This window comes from Gymnoscopelus braueri (genome assembly GCF_963280865.1).
Source record: "Gymnoscopelus braueri genome assembly, chromosome: 22".
Lineage (NCBI taxonomy): Eukaryota > Metazoa > Chordata > Actinopteri > Myctophiformes > Myctophidae > Gymnoscopelus > Gymnoscopelus braueri.
In genome coordinates, this window is record NC_137624.1 from 36,593,666 (window position 1) to 36,609,551 (window position 15,886).

Consider the following 15,886-nt stretch of genomic DNA (forward strand, 5'->3'; position numbering starts at 1 on the left):
TAAGATAACCAGTGATATAAGCATAAAGGTAAGTACAAATAGAGTTTGTGTGGAATGTTGTCTCCAGGCTTGATGGGTTTTTGTGCAGTTGTGATGATAAATACTGGGTCCAAATCATTCAGTAGTTATATTTCACATTAAAGTTACATTTCTAAATGACCTAAATTGACTTGAAATGATTTCCAATGCTTACCATTGCTGCCTGCACAACGAGTTATTGTACTCAAAACATGTTGCTGAGTAGTACATAAGATTTTAAGCCAAAGTTGTGTGTATACAGTACACAAAATGTACATAAGTTAAATAGATGGAGAGATTACAGTGCCAATAATATTGTCCTACAGGAATACTACCTGAAAAAAAAAGTTTCTGGATTTGAAAACCAAAAGTGCAATATATGGGACATCTTTACATACTGCATGGCTTAGCAATCTATATTTACAAAGCAATAAGGGGTGCCGTCAGCTTCAATATGAAAAGAAACCTGCAAATATAAGCACTCTAATCCATAAAAACTGAATATATCTTTGTTTACTTCGTGTTAGAGCTTTGAGTTATTTATACTGCATGATATGTGGGTGAGATTTGTTCCATTGTTTATGAGAAAATATCCTCAATTAAACAATGAAATATAGTTTATATACAGGTCCAGAAAAGTAGGCTTTTCTCTTGAAATCTCTTTGTACAAGTGTCCTTGATGAAGGTCAAAATACTAATCCTTTAAACCGTTCATTAATTAGCCACATTCAACCTTAAATCTGCAATCAATGCTTGACATGTTTGAGGACCCCAACGGAAACAAGTCCGCAAGGACCTTTTTGGACGGACCTTTTAGACAAAAGTATTATAAATGTAATTGTGATGTTTTACATTCTTTTTGCCTAATAAAATGTTCAATCAATCAATAAAAAAAAGACAAGGACTTCTCAAACAACATAAGGAGGAACCAATTATTGTTTATGTAGCAACATCACAGAAATGCTTTTAAAAGTCACTTAAAAACAACAAATTAATTACAATTCAAATTACAACACACTCTGAAGTTAATTACTATAGTTTGGCACAGTCTGACATGCTCTCTTAATGTTGAATGAGTCCATTATAGGAGCTTTGTCAACAGGTACTGTTAACCCATCAAGACAGGGAACGCATCTGTGTAATTTTAAGATTTCTTTGGCTATTCAAAAATAAGATCTACAAGCTCATAGCACGGCAGAGCAAGTGCCGCGCTATGAGCTTGTGGAAACATTTGTGGATATCTTTGAATATATTCTACAAATGTCTTCTAAATCCTAACCGTTTTTTGAAAAAAACGTATGTTGCTATAATATCAGAGGTTCTCAAACTTTTTCATGTCAAGGGCCCCCAAAATGGTATGTATTTGGCCGTGGACCCCCATCTCAAAATATTTTGTTCCAGGGACCCCCCAGAAGGAAAGATTTGAGTAAAAGATGTTTGCTTTAAAAAAAACACATTTTCACGATTACATTTTTTTTGCAGATCTGCACGCTACAAGCTATGAGCTTGTATATCTGCTATTTTTTTAATAGCCAAAGTATGAAATAATGGTTCAAGTGGTTACACACAGACGCGTTCCCGGTTTGAATGGGTTAAAGAAATGCTTGAGGTCGTCATGACAGTTCTATAAAGGCAGCACTTGACATTCTGAGATGTTCGGTTGGTTAGCTCACAGGCTATAACTCTGAGAGTGTTCAAATGGAACCAAGTGGACCATGTGTACACTCTCTGAGTTAGATTAAGAACTTTACTGTGTATATTGTAGTCCCAGAGATAAAAATTGGCCTAATGCATATCAAACTGGGGATTCTGGAAATTTTAAAGGTTGAGAATAACTGATCCAAATGATGTTTCTGCATAGAAGCTCTTTATATACCAAGTCAAATTCCCTATTTCACTAAAATGAAGAATTCTGATTCTCAACTTGTTGGGATGGTTACACGCTATCCTGTGTGTATTGGTAAATTACATACATTCCTCTATCATTAAATGTTTGTTTGAGCTCTGTCAGTCACATGTAGGATGTCCTTATTGAATCAGGTGCTTTCAAAGTGCTTCATTCTTCAGTTTGGTCCATCCAACTAATACTTCATTCATTTTTTGCTTTCATTTGGCATCACAGCACCCCCATGTGGTCAGATACCATAGCCTTCCAATGTTCAGTTAGAAGTATAGTCAGCATGCATGGCTGTAATGTCATAGTCATGAGTTTGATGTTACAGCATCTCTGTGTGGCGAAATACCCAATATTTCCTACTGAAAGATGGTTGCCACTTCTTTCAGTCGAGTCATTTGTTTTATTGAGCAACACTTGTCAAAAGCGCAGTATGAACTAAAAAAAAGAGTGAAGTGTTTACAATGGCGTATGGCTTGCCTTGTCCACAAGAGGAATGTGTTCATTGTAGATTCAATGCTGGTTCCTTCTCTCTTCAAAGTGCAAATATCAAAATACAAAAACGGATAGCTTAGTTTGTTCAGTAGAGATTTTACTGGGCTGAGAGATCCATGACAGGATGGAGAATGTTCATAGCTACACGGTAAAATCCTGAGGATTAATTTATCCATTTATCTTTATCTCTTTGTAACTGAGAGTGTACACATGTAACCAAATGGACCCGTCTACGGGTCCATTTGGTTACATGTGTACACTCTCAAGAATTAAATTGACTCTCAGGATTCTACGGTGTAGGGTTCGGGGGGGTCACCTAGGCTGTACATAAGGCTGTATGTATCCGTAAGGTTGTTGTAAACAGAGGGATCCATGGTTGGGTAGAGGGTTGCTGTGGTAGTGTTCAACCAGCGCGTCCAGAGATGGGAACCTGACGTCACCGTCCAGAAACACTGTCCCCTCCTGTATGTATGAAACCACAACCACATGGTCATTAACGATTAACATTAAATACACTTTTTTGTTAGCACCGCGCTCTGACTCCTCCGGTGCAATATCCTCTTGACTTAGATCAACAAAATGTATAAAAGTAATGGGTCGCACGCGGAGTGGCAAGAGTGAGTTGACTTTTTTATTATTTGAAAATTGACAAACGTTTCGGCTATCCACACTGGCTGGATAGACGAAACGTTTGTTAATTTTAATGATTTTATTCTGGTTCTTACCTCCTCAAACATTCTGTAGTTTCTGGATTTGCCCAGACTCTCATCCCAGACTACTAACACCTGGTAAACACAGAGTGAAAATATACCCATTATAGTTTTTATTTGTTATTGATTGAATGCTTTATTAACAGTTTGCAAACAGTACAAAGGTACAATTAAGCAAGCAATGCTAAAAGGAACATGAACATGAATCCAACATATAGAAACGCTATCTATGAAATCTATGAAAAAGTTTAACACAATAGCAACACAATATTTCAATTTCAATATGCTTCATCTGTCTCTAAGATAAGGAGTCCTTGGCCTGGAAAACGTTGAAGACCCTTGCTCTACAGAGTAGAATAGTACCTTGGGTGTTCTAGTGCCTTTCCTGATGCCATACAACCCGTCCCGCGGAGAATTGGGACACTTTAGGAACAACCTGCAGAGGACATCATCATCATCATCATCATCATCATCATCATCATCATCATCATCATACAGTCAGCTATATCCTGGTGTAGTTAGTTGTCAAGTGATTATTATTAACAAATGAAATAAAGTCTTACATTTCAACATCGCCAGTGTCAGTTGTGTTGATGAACACAGATTCTGGTAGGTGAACCTGCAGATAAAAAATAAAATAAAACTTAAAACCTTTATTACACAAATAAACGAATACAAATAAATAAGCAAACACATATTTATTATTTAATTAGTATAAAATATAATGCGCGCGCGCACACACACACACACACACCGACTTTTCATGACGTATTGTGGGATAAGTCACAGTATAGTGTATAATAATTAACACTATACAATCAGACACCACTCATATAGTGCACACTATTGAACACAGCCACGGTCTCTCTCAAATCCTAAGGGAATCTACCCTGTAAAATCCTCAATGTTCATTTAACACTGAGAGTTAACAAATGTAACACATCTAACCGAATGTAAAACATTACACATATTTAAACTCTCAAGTTTGTAAATGGATACATGAACACTGAGGGGTTTACTGCACACAAACACCTCAGTTATTATCAGAGTGGTGCTATACCTACATTTTCATAGTCCTCATCTGAGTCTGCCTCTCCACTGTGTTTGGATTTGGGTTTGTTCTTCTTCTCGTCGCCCAACGTACGGAAGCTCTGACCCTCAGGGGATGCTCTTCTGAAAATAATATATGCTTTAATATACTTAGCGGTGTAAGGTAATAATTCATATACTTGTGTATTATGGTGTGTATTGTAGGTGGTGCATACCACATACGCAATGTGGTATGGGATCATCACATAATGAATTGACGTATGTGATCTGCTATTCGGAAATAGCAGCTCTACAAGATTTGCTATTTAACAGATTTAGAAAATATTTGCATTTGCAGAGAAAAAAAGATGAAAAATCATAGTTAATCTAATGATAAATGCATAGTTAACTGCTAATAAATGCACAATAAACTGTTTTAAGATTTAAACAACTGAACATGCTTTCCGAATATAAAGTTTACAACATTGTAGCAAATCAGATTAAACCTTTTCAATAGTTCTACTATTTTTAATTTGTTCAATACGGTACTTGTCTGCATGCCACTTCATCTCTTACTATTATGAAGTAAACTATTACTTTCCAGGATTCAAATTCAAAAATAGCAAAAGTAGCAGATCTACAAGCTCGTAGATCTGCTACTTTTGATACTTTTGTGTGACGCTGGAGTAGTAGGGCATTCGTTTACGAAAAAGCACAAAAAGTTAGAATATGTAGAGGTTTTGGCCCGACAGCAACAATATGTATGTACAGTATGTATGTATATTGACTGTATGTGACACCAACTTACTGCAGGCTGGTGGCGGTGGTGCCTCCATATCTGGGCTTGGCTACTGGTACTGGTGGCTTGGATGTGGGCGGGGGAGGCTTAGGGCCCAGCGGCTTACTGGGCCCGCCCGGTTTATGATGAGGGACGAAGGGCGGAGTCACAGGAAGGTGAGACAGTGGTGGCGGCGGGTGAGGAGAGACGTGTGACACGGGCTCCAACAACCCCCCAGACCTGCTGGGGGCGCCACCAAACCCCGGGTTGAGCCCCACAAAGTTAGGCGGCGGCGGGAGCGGTGGGCCCAGCTTGGCGCCCCCAGGACCACCGACCGCCCAGTGGCGAACGTTGGCGGAAGATTGACTCCCCACTCCTGAAATGGTCGAATTGCGGGCAGGGTTATTATAGTTAAAGGAGTTGTTCACCCAAAAAAATACTCATTTTCTATCAATTACTCTCCTCATGAAGCATTGAATTCATGGAGATTTTCTTGTCGCATTCCTAAGCCAATAATTTGATGACTGGTGGTCTCTCCGGTAGGAGACTCAAATGAGACTCTTTGAGTCTCCTACCGGATACATTAGCATCTTTCCGCTGGTCATCAAATTATTGGTTTAGGAATGTGACAAAAACTAAAACATCTCCATGAATCAATGCTTCATAGGGTGTGTAATTGATAGAAAATAAGTAACAAACAACTCAAACTGGAATTGAAAAAACCCAAAACATTTTAGTTAACTGAAATAATATGTTTAACTTTACCACAAAACAGGATAACTAACTGAAAACGGTATTGTGTGTTCACCAAACTAACTAAAACTAACACAAATCATAAGAGACATTTTCCTTAGTTTTAGCCTTTGTCACAAATCTTCAAAATCTTGCTTCTTAGTCTTTGTGTTTTTTTGGATTTATTGTAATATGGATTTATATTCAAATAAATAACAAACACTAAAACCTTAAAAAAAAGAAAGAATCAAAACTAAACTGAAATGGAAAAGAAAAAGTCAAAGCGAAATAAGAATGAAAAAACAAGTGAAAAAACAAATAATAACCTTGATTGTAGGCGGGTGTGCTGATGGCCAAGCGGCTCTCTAGTTGTCTGCTGAAGGGCAGCGTGGCGGGGGGCACCGGGAGCGCGGCCGACGGAGGGGGTCCCCGGTCCTGCAGCGACGTCATCCTCCACTTGCTGTTGGGGGGAGGCGGGGGAGGAGGGCTGAGGACCGACGACGGTTTGGTCTGCAGGGGAGGGAGAGGCGGAGGCGGGCCCTTCAGGAGGCAGGGGGGAGGCGGGAAGCCGGGGGGAGGAGGTTTCTTGGGCAGGGGGCTGGTGGGGGTCCGGTTGGGGGCGGGCACGGGAGGAGGGGGCGGCTTGTGGAGGGACAGGCTGGAGGAGTCCGGCCTGTACTGCAGGAGGAGGGAGGGGACCGGGGGAGGGTGGTACGACGGGGGAGGGGCCACGGGTTTACCTGGTTAGGAGGAGGAGCATAACGTTATCGTTGCTGTCGGGCGGAAACCAAAACCGTTCCTTTTTTTATTATTATGTTAAAAAAAAAAACTTTAAAATAGTGAAAATAACAAGTTGCGTTGTGAGCTTGTAGATCTGCTATTTTCACTACTTTTATGTGACACTCTTGTATGATGAACTAGTAGGGCATTAATTTACGGAACAATCTAAAAAAGTTGAAATATGGAGATACAAGGTTTCTGCCCGACAGCAACGATGTGTAAAGTTATGTTTAAGATGTTAAAGTTCATGTGGTCGCTGTCGGTTGGAAATCTTGCACTGTATGTCCAAAAGTACTTCTCCGATATAAGATGATACAATATGTAATGCTATGTGGAAGATACATGTGCGTGTGTGTGCGTGTGCGTGTGGTCTCATATCATCAGAGAAGTACTGTACATCAAAGGACAACAAAAATGTAAAAACACATTGTTGTTTTAAATCCAAACTTATGAAATATCAGCCTTTGGTAGTAGAACGTATCATGGCCTTAGGAAGTCTGGGCCATGTTCACAAACTTGTGCTCCGAGGACTGCAATTGGGAGGATTGCAAGAAACAAATGCAAAAGAATTGGCTAAATACTGTTTTATCTCAGCTATTATAGGCAGTTTCTTATCTGGAGACAAATACAGTCTCCAGTAGTAGTCTCCAGTAGTAGCAAAATGTGTTCTCATTTGACACTTTCTTTTTCCCTCTGTGTGTTAATAAGTATATGCATTCAGTTGTATCTGGTTTGACCATAATGTAACCTTCTTCTGAAGGTGTTTGGATATACACTATGTATGCGCTTTTTGTGCAGATCCAAATTAATTAATTAAAATGTGTGCGCGCACGTGTGCATGTGTGCGTGTGTGCGTGTGTGTGTGTGTGTGTGTGTGTGTGTGTGTGTGTGTGTGTGTGTGTGTGTGTGTGTGTTGTACCTGTGGATGATGGAGAATAGTCTGTGTCAGGTGAATAGTCTGTGTCAGGTTTTAGGTAGTCTTCCTCTTCATCCTCCTCATCCTCCACGTAATCTGAAGTAAAGAGACCATGCATAATGTCAAAAATACTTACTGTACATGTACACCCCTAGGGTCAAACTGCATTATGTGGTGTTTCTGCAGTAAAGAAAATAGCAAATCTGGTATGTGCAATAGTTTGGGCATTCTACTAATTTCTTTCTTTCTCTTTTTTGGACATGCAATCCAGAACTTGTGAATGAATATAACGATCTGTATGTTAGAATATGTCAATATAATATAGTATGTTAATACAATATGACTAATAAGAAGTATTATAGAAAACTCAAATGGAATCAACTCGCCATCCCACAAATACATTTAGTTCCATTCACAGCAGGAACCCAGTTTTAAATCCCATGTATGACATCCAATACCTGGGATTGTGTGTGTGTGTGTGTGTGTGTGTGTGTGTGTGTGTGTGTGTGTGTGTGTGTGTGTGTGTGTGTGTGTGTGTGTGTGTGTGTGTGTGTGTGTGTGTGTGTGTGTGTGTGTGTGTGTGTGTGTGTGAGAGTCTGTCTGTCTGTCTGTCTGTCTGTCTGTCTGTCTGTCTGTCTGTCTGTCTGTCTGTCTGTCTGTGAATCAGATCTTACCATCTGATGCGTTATCGACAGAGTGTTTAATATCCATCGGCCTCTCGATGGAACCATAGAAACTATCAGCATCAGAGTCTGAATCACTGGGACAACAGAATGAAAGAGGATTAGGAACCAATATTCATATCTTTGTTATACATATTATTTCTTATTAAATCCTCAGTGTTAATGTGTCCATTTGTAACACTGAGACTGTACAAATGTAACAAAATAGACCAGTTGTGCCACCAGGGGGCTCTATATTCACATTTTTATTTTATACTACACTGTTTAATGTAGTTTTTTTTCCTGTTTTTTAGGCTTTCATTAGGTTTAATAGTATCTACTATTAACCATCAATACATTTTTGGTATTACTAGATTGATGCTTCCTTTAGTTTTTTATAAACTGTACACAATTATGAGCATATCACTTCTTTTTTTTACAAAAGTACACCGCAAAGTAGTGCAATGCAGTTCAATTCATGGATTCAGATGTGTGTCAATCTCTGACGCCAGCAGGAATCCACACCAATAATCCCCACTGGAAGCTACCGTTGAGGGAGAAATAAATAACTGTGAAATCTCAACTCTTATTTCATGAAATTCTACTGTAAAAAAAAATCCTTGTGTCTGCATGATGCGTCCATGCCTGGGCTATAACACCAGCAGGGGGCGGTGTTTGTCAATACATGCCACCTTTAGTGATGGCATCTGGCCTGTCATGTTCCCACACAGTCAAGTAAACATTTCTATGCTAGGGTCCCTTTCACTTAACCACTTAAACCCCATTATGGTTGACCGGTGTCCCTCAGGGCTCTGTACTAGTGTATTTTCTGTTTTCCGCCATTGTGGGGAAGGCTTTTGCTGAAAATAGCCGATCGACAAGCTCACACAATGTGTCGCCAGCGAATAAGGATGCTGGGGTCTAAGTGGTTAAACGTATTCATGCCTGGTGGCTAATCCGAGCATGTCTGCGTGTCTGACGTGTTCACAGTAAAATCCTGAAAGTTAATTTAAAGGTAAGTGATATTTTTTGGTAGTTTTTTGTTAAAAAGGTTAAAGTACTATATTCTGATAGTAATCATTGCTACAGAGCGTTTGTCGGTCACAGGGGTCTCTCCAGATATTTAGTAAATAGAATATAGTACATTTTCAGGTAGGTGACAAAATTTAAGCCAATCAGGAGAAAGCACTGAAAATGCATTTTCTGTTTAATAAAGAGCTGGAGAGACATGGAGACTCCTTTTACTGAACAAACACTCTATAACAATGAGTACTATCAGAATATAGAGATATTTAACCAAAGTAAATCCATTTGGTTACATTTGTACATTCTCAGAGTGTACAAATGGATAATGAATGGAAAAAATGAACACTCAGGACTTTACTATACACACGCATGACTGTAGGCCAGTGAATTCGAACTTGTTGTTCCAGGAAGATAAAAAAAATACATGAATCATACAGCAAGAATGTATAATGAAAAGAGAACCATGTTTTGTGTTTTGCAGCCAAACTGCCATGTCCCACTAATATGAGGCAGGCTGAAGGACGCCTCACATGCAATATAATAGAGCCAGCAAACAATGTAGTGTATAAATGTGGTTATTGCTCGTTTCTGTGCTTATTGCACAGTCTATGAATCCAGACACTGAGCTACTATAGACATTCCTCAAGAGGGTAATATATATTTATTATCTTTTTTATCTTATTAGCCTGTTTTATGTTGTTATGTGCTGTTTGTCTCAGACCCAGGACCACAATGGAAATAAGCCACTGACTTTATAGTGTTTTTTATCCTTGACGTGTCTGTGAGAAGCATGAGTTTTTCTTTTACCCATGACGTAATAAATCTTCATCATTGCTGTTATTGTTGTTGTTGTATGTTGATGTTAGTACAGTACTGCAGACCTTAGCACAGTACTGCAGACCTTAGCACAGTACTGCAGACCTTAGCACACTTGCATTTCCGCGCTTGTACCTCTATTGACATGTAAACCCTCTTGATTCTTGACAAAGCTCATGATCAAACTAAGACAAAGCTGGTGCTACATTGGGTGGAGCATTATCTAGAGAGGTACTGAATTCGTAACAATCTGGAGGGAGAGATTCCCCTCTGGGATTTGTACTCTTATTTACCTCTTAACCACACCATCATTCCCTGTGTTGATGTCATGGCATCGTTTTTAACCCATTCAATCCGGTGAACGCATCTGTGTCATTTTAGATTTGAGCTATAACCATAATTTTTTATACTTTGGCTATTCAAAAATAGCAGATCTACAAGCTCATAACGCGGCACTGAGTGCTGCGCTACGAGCTTGTAGATCTGCTATTTTTTTATTTGTGCACATTTTTGCAAACAAAATTTACACATTTTTGAAAACAACATTTTTAACTCAAATCTTTGCTTCTGGGGAGTCCCTGGAACAACATATTTTGATAGGGATCGGCGGCCAAAAACATCATTTTGGGGGTCCTTCACAAGAAAAGGTTGAGCACCACTGATATAGCAACTATAGTTTTTCAGAAAAATGGAAGACATTTGTTGAGACATTTGACAGTTACAAATGTTGCTTTAAAAAATGTATATTCAAAGATTTGCAAACATCCTCACGATCTAAAAAACAATAGCAGATCTACAAGCTTAAATCACGGCACTCGGAGATGGTATATCTGCTATTTTTTAATAGCCAAAGAAATCTAAAATGACAGAGATGCGTTCCCGGATTGAATGGGTTAACTTGCTTACTCACAAGTTAAATTTATGCATTGTCATTATGAAAATGGATGTTGAAGGTTCTGTATTATTGTCAAGTCAGACAGACATTCATATAGATAAGACAGCTACAAAGATAGACACAGACAGATGGTTGGTTAAAATCTACATTGCCGTACATTGTGTTGAATGTTGTGTGTAATGTTGTGTCTCCTACCTGGGGATGTGTGAATCTCTCCTGTCGTTGTAGTGATCGATCTCCCTCCTTAAGTATCGCATCCATTTCTGGAAGAATTGCAGACAATTAGTTGACGTTCTAACGCAGAACACTGACTTAGCAGCGGATGGTTCTGTGCCTTGCTAAAAGGCACTTCGGCAGCACATACAGTCATCTCCAAAATGACTGCAACCCTTAATAAAAATTGCTAGCTATGTTTTAAGTAACTAACTCAGCGTTGTCCGAGTTATGTCCCGATAGGGACAGAATCGTAAATAATATATTCCCCAAAAGTCAAATTGTGACTTTTTTGCCCCCCCTTCAAGGCACATGTTGACGTTTGGTCAAAATGTCAAAATATGATTTTTTTTTTGTGAGACAGCGTTGAGTATATCGTCTCTGTCAGGTGGAAACCGCATATGTCCAGAACTGTTACTTTTCAGGATAAAAAAAAAAAAAAAAAGGCTTTTGGGTGACGGCGTAGTATTATCAAGTAGGGCGTTAATTTACAAAAAAACTCCAAAAGTTACAATATGGAGATAAGAGGTTTCTGCCCGACAGCAACAACATAGTGTATATAATGTACTGCTCACCCTCCTCTCGTCCTCGCTGGCTGCAGAGAAGAACCAGGTTCTGTGTTTCTTGCTGAAGTGAATGATCTTAAAAGGAAACACGTTACTGGAGGTGGTCTCCTCCGCCGCTCTCATCACCCTGTTGAAACATGACACATAATAATATGCTGTGAAACAACACACATGACCTGATATCCAAACAACACACACAACATATCCAGTGAAACAACACACATCGCTACAACAACAATCATAGTAACGTTTATTTCTCTACACAATAGTGTTCATTAACCGAATGGACCAGTAAGGGTTTGTTTGGTTCCATTTGTACATTTGTAGTGGATCTGTTTGGGTTTTATAAATATTTAACCAATAAAAAGTCTTAATAAGAGTCATTCTGGGACAGTGTTCTCCGGATTTTGGAGGAAGTAATGGGTTACAAGATTGTCTGTGATCCCCGGATTTTATATCTCGGATTGACACCAGAGGACATAATAGGACATGAGGACGTTTACCTGTTCAAAATCTTGACACTGGCAGCTAAAAAAGCCATCACAAGGAAATGGCTGAAAACAGACCCTCCTAGAGAGGAGCATTGGTGTGATATTATTGAAGAAATATGTCTTATGGAAAAAATTACTTATAATCTAAGGATTAAGGCAGAGATATTTGAGAAATGTTGGGAGAAATGGCATCTGAGTAAAAATGAATAGTGTATACCCCCCCCCCTGTATTGTCCCTTCCCTTTTTCTTTCCTTTTACTGTATTGTTCTTTACTGTATTGTCTTTTTCTTGTTCTTTTTTTTCCTTTCTTTTTTGTAATGTCCTTTTTGAATGTATGTTTTTTCGTCTGAAAAAAAAAGACAAAGTAAAAAAAAAAAAAAAAAAAAAAGTCTTAATAAGAGTCTAATCACTACATCCATTTGGAACGCAAGTTAGTTTTTGACATTTCCTGTAACGGTTTTGGACATACAAGGTTTCCACCCGACAGCGACTATAAAAATCAAATCAGAACAATGTTTCCCCATTTGCTCAAAATCCTTTACAATATAAAGGTACATGAACGTTGACTTTATTGCTCTTTACATGCGTAACATTATCATTATTATTGTCAAAAATGTTGAAAACTACTGGAATTGACTACTCTCTATCTGAGCCTGACCTGTTGTAGCCGTTGAGTGAGAACGCCCCCTGTGGAGAAGGCGAGGTACTGGTCTTGAAGTAGTACACACAGCCTTTGTGGATGATGGTGTACCGCAAGGGCCCTGCAACACAGAGGACACGCGTCTTTTAGGTCAGGGGTCTTCAAACGTTTTTTCAGGCCAAGGACCCCTTAGCCGAGAGAGAGATGAATCAGGGACCACCGCTACATATTGTAAACAATTATGTTGCAGATTAAACCTTTTCATAGATTTCATAGATAGCTTCATAGACTTGTTTGACAGCACTGTCATCAGTGTTGTGTCAATTCATATTCATGTGTATTTTCAGACATTTAACCACGTAAACCGTCACTTTTTCACGTCAAGGACCCCCAATTGATATAAACTGCCCACAAAAAGTTCGTAAACTTAACTTCGGTCGATTAGTTCTCCCCTTCAATAATACCAATTGGTAATGTGTTTTACATCATTTTTATCGTTGATTAGTCACCTGTACAACAAGCAACAAACAGCTTGTAAGGATCGGGCATTCGTGGAATGAGCAACACAGCTAAACGTGTGGGTAGCGCCCCCCATCCCCCGAAAATTGCCAAAATTCCCCAATATGCTTCTGACATGCCTTCTGTTGGTAATCGCTCTCGTTTTGAGCGACCTGCCAGCACGCACCTGCTGAGAGGTGTGTGACTGGCACACACACCAGCTGGCTGGCAGGTGTGTGCCAGTCACAGGCGTGTGACTGACACCTGAGCATGGGTTCTGCAACTTTGTTTGTGTTATGCTCTGAGCAGCAACACTGCCCTCATGGGAAAATGCCACGTCTGTCCCTTCAGGATAAGGCCTGTGCAATAGGGCAAGTGGAAGCTGGTGTTTCCGTTATGCAGAGTGGCAGCATTATTTGGTGCCACTCTGCATAACACAGACAAAAGTTGCAGAACCCACGCTCAGGTGCCAGTCACACACCTGTGATCGAGGTCGCTCAAAACAAGAGCAATTACCAACAGAAGCATATTGGGGGATTTTGGAAAATTGTTTGGGGGCGCTACCCACATGTTTAGCTGTGTTGCTCATTCCACGAATGCCCGATCCTTACATGCGGTACCTCATTGTAAAGGTGACTAATCAACGATAAAAATTATACAAAACACAATACCAATTGGTATTATTGAAGGGGAGAAATAATCGACCGAAGTTACGTTTCTGAACTGTTTGTGGGCAGTCTATATTTAGCCACGGACCCCCATCTGAAAATGTTTTGTGCCAGGGACCCCCAGAAGAGATATATCTTTGATATTTTTCAAAGATTTTCAAAAATAGCAGATGTACAAGCTCGCAGCGCGGCACTAAGTGAGCTTGTACATCTGCTATTTTTGAATAACCAACGTATAAATGGATTAAGTGGTTAAAATGATTGTGATGCTATACTTTTGCAGGGGACCCCCTCCTTTTTATTAGGAAGAAATCCCGGACTGGATCAGCGGATCTGGATCCGGATCGTCAAATAGTCAAATCAACAGGAAGTTGACATTTTTATAAAAAAAAGAAAAAGAAAATAGTACTGGGTTTGGTGATGTTCTATATTGTCAAATCAGCTTCGTTTGCGTTCGTTTACGGCCTTAAAGAGAGCCCCCAGAGCCTCTTCACTGTACAATTGATGTCAGCACGTGAGGAGCATATTTAGAATGATCAATTTCTAATCAATGGAGCAATTAGTTTTCATTTCTTGCCTTTAGAGTTACATCATGGCAACGTACGCAACTACACAACCCACAACTACACACATCATGGCAACGTACGCAACTACACAACCCAAACCTCTACCAAAGTGTCCTAGCCCTTTAAAGTCTGGTGTGTAAAGTGTCCTCCCGATCGAGTTGTGTTGATTTTCTGCTTCTCACGCTGTTGCGACAGAGGAAGGACATTCATGATTGAAAGCTGGTTGAAAGCACTGAGGAAGTACCACTTGTGCCCAACGAGCTATTGTTGGCACAACCTCCTGTGCCTATTTGTAGGCTACGTTCTGTGGGTTCTTTTCTTTTCTCGTTTATTTAACCAGGTGAGTCCCTCTGAGATGGTTATCTCGTTTACAAGGGGGAGCCCTGCCTAAGGAAGCAAGGGGGACGACTAGAACATAAAATACAATAGAAAACAAAAAGCTAAACAGTGGTAAAGTAGCTGCCCACCACCACGGAGTCTGGGGGGGTCTATACCAGGGTTACCCAATTAGTTTTCCCAAGGGCCAAATTATGACTAGGGTACCAAGCCGAGGGCCAGAGGCATTGTGCCCCAGTGCTTGCTGAAATCGTGCACGCGCGCTTTGCTAATTTGACACTGTGTTATTTTAGGCCTGATACAAAATAAGTTGAGAACCAACCATTTACTTAAAATATTTGGTTGTTACAGTCTGCTTGAAAAGTAATACAGATTAACAGCAGCCAGTTGTACATACTGAATATCAAAATAAGTCCAGAATCAACAATTTACTTACAGATGTGTTTGTTACAGTCTGCTTGAACAGTAATACAGATATTTTTTTTTTTTCATATTTTTTTTTATGACAGGAGTCGTCGCGGGCCGGACAGTTGCCTCCCGCGGGCCGCAAATGGCCCGCGGGCCGTCTATTGGGGAACCCTGGTCTATACGAACACAGTTGGCCCGTGTCCGGGGGGAGTGAAGCCGGGTGGGGAGGGTGATAATTGTTATTGCATGTCGTCCTATGGGCTGGGGGGGGGTGGGCACCTGTCAGCAGGGAGCAGGGAGAGTAGGGACGGAGGCTCTACGACTGCGTCCGACTGGCTCCTCACTGTTAGGTGAGTCAGTAGGATACAACAGCACACACAGAAATGTTTGTGGGGAGGAAATAATTGGCATAACAACTAAAATGGGGAGAAAAAATGCGTAAAAGCAAAAAAAATCAATTAATCTGATGGGTCCATCATTAAACCAATTGAACCCCAGCATTCATATTCTGAAGGAAACATTAGCTAAAAATAGCCGATCTACAAGCTCACAACACGTCGTACAGTAGATCGGCTATTTTTGGCAAAGCGATATGGTGTGTGGACCGAAAGAAGCGGTCCAAGTACAGAGCCAACTCAGGGGTCCAGTTTACGAAGTGGTTAAGAAGAAGAACTCACATTTCATGAGGCTGAACTGGCTGCCGCCCTTCTTGTGGAGGTACCCTGAGGTGGCCACCCCTCCAGGCATG

General features: G+C 40.2%; 1 protein-coding gene across 3 annotated transcripts in view; it reads right to left on the bottom strand.

Annotated features, from left to right (window-relative positions):
• Positions 1-944: 944 nt before the first annotated feature.
• The window catches only part of sh3bp2 (SH3-domain binding protein 2), a 34,987-nt gene continuing 20,045 nt past the window's right edge, over positions 945-15,886 (bottom strand). For all 3 annotated transcript variants that reach the window (XM_080418776.1, XM_080418774.1, XM_080418775.1), the window contains exons 2-14: positions 15,816-15,886; positions 12,681-12,783; positions 11,540-11,657; positions 10,947-11,014; positions 8,027-8,112; positions 7,356-7,448; positions 5,983-6,396; positions 4,955-5,300; positions 4,182-4,290; positions 3,681-3,736; positions 3,481-3,553; positions 3,133-3,192; positions 945-2,869 (exon numbers count right to left, since the gene is read on the bottom strand). The exon at positions 15,816-15,886 is cut by the window's right edge and continues 69 nt beyond it. In XM_080418776.1, the coding sequence (XP_080274902.1) occupies positions 2,720-2,869; positions 3,133-3,192; positions 3,481-3,553; positions 3,681-3,736; positions 4,182-4,290; positions 4,955-5,300; positions 5,983-6,396; positions 7,356-7,448; positions 8,027-8,112; positions 10,947-11,014; positions 11,540-11,657; positions 12,681-12,783; positions 15,816-15,886 (1,747 nt within the window). In that variant the 3' untranslated portion in view covers positions 945-2,719. The remainder of the gene's footprint in view (positions 2,870-3,132; positions 3,193-3,480; positions 3,554-3,680; positions 3,737-4,181; positions 4,291-4,954; positions 5,301-5,982; positions 6,397-7,355; positions 7,449-8,026; positions 8,113-10,946; positions 11,015-11,539; positions 11,658-12,680; positions 12,784-15,815) is intronic.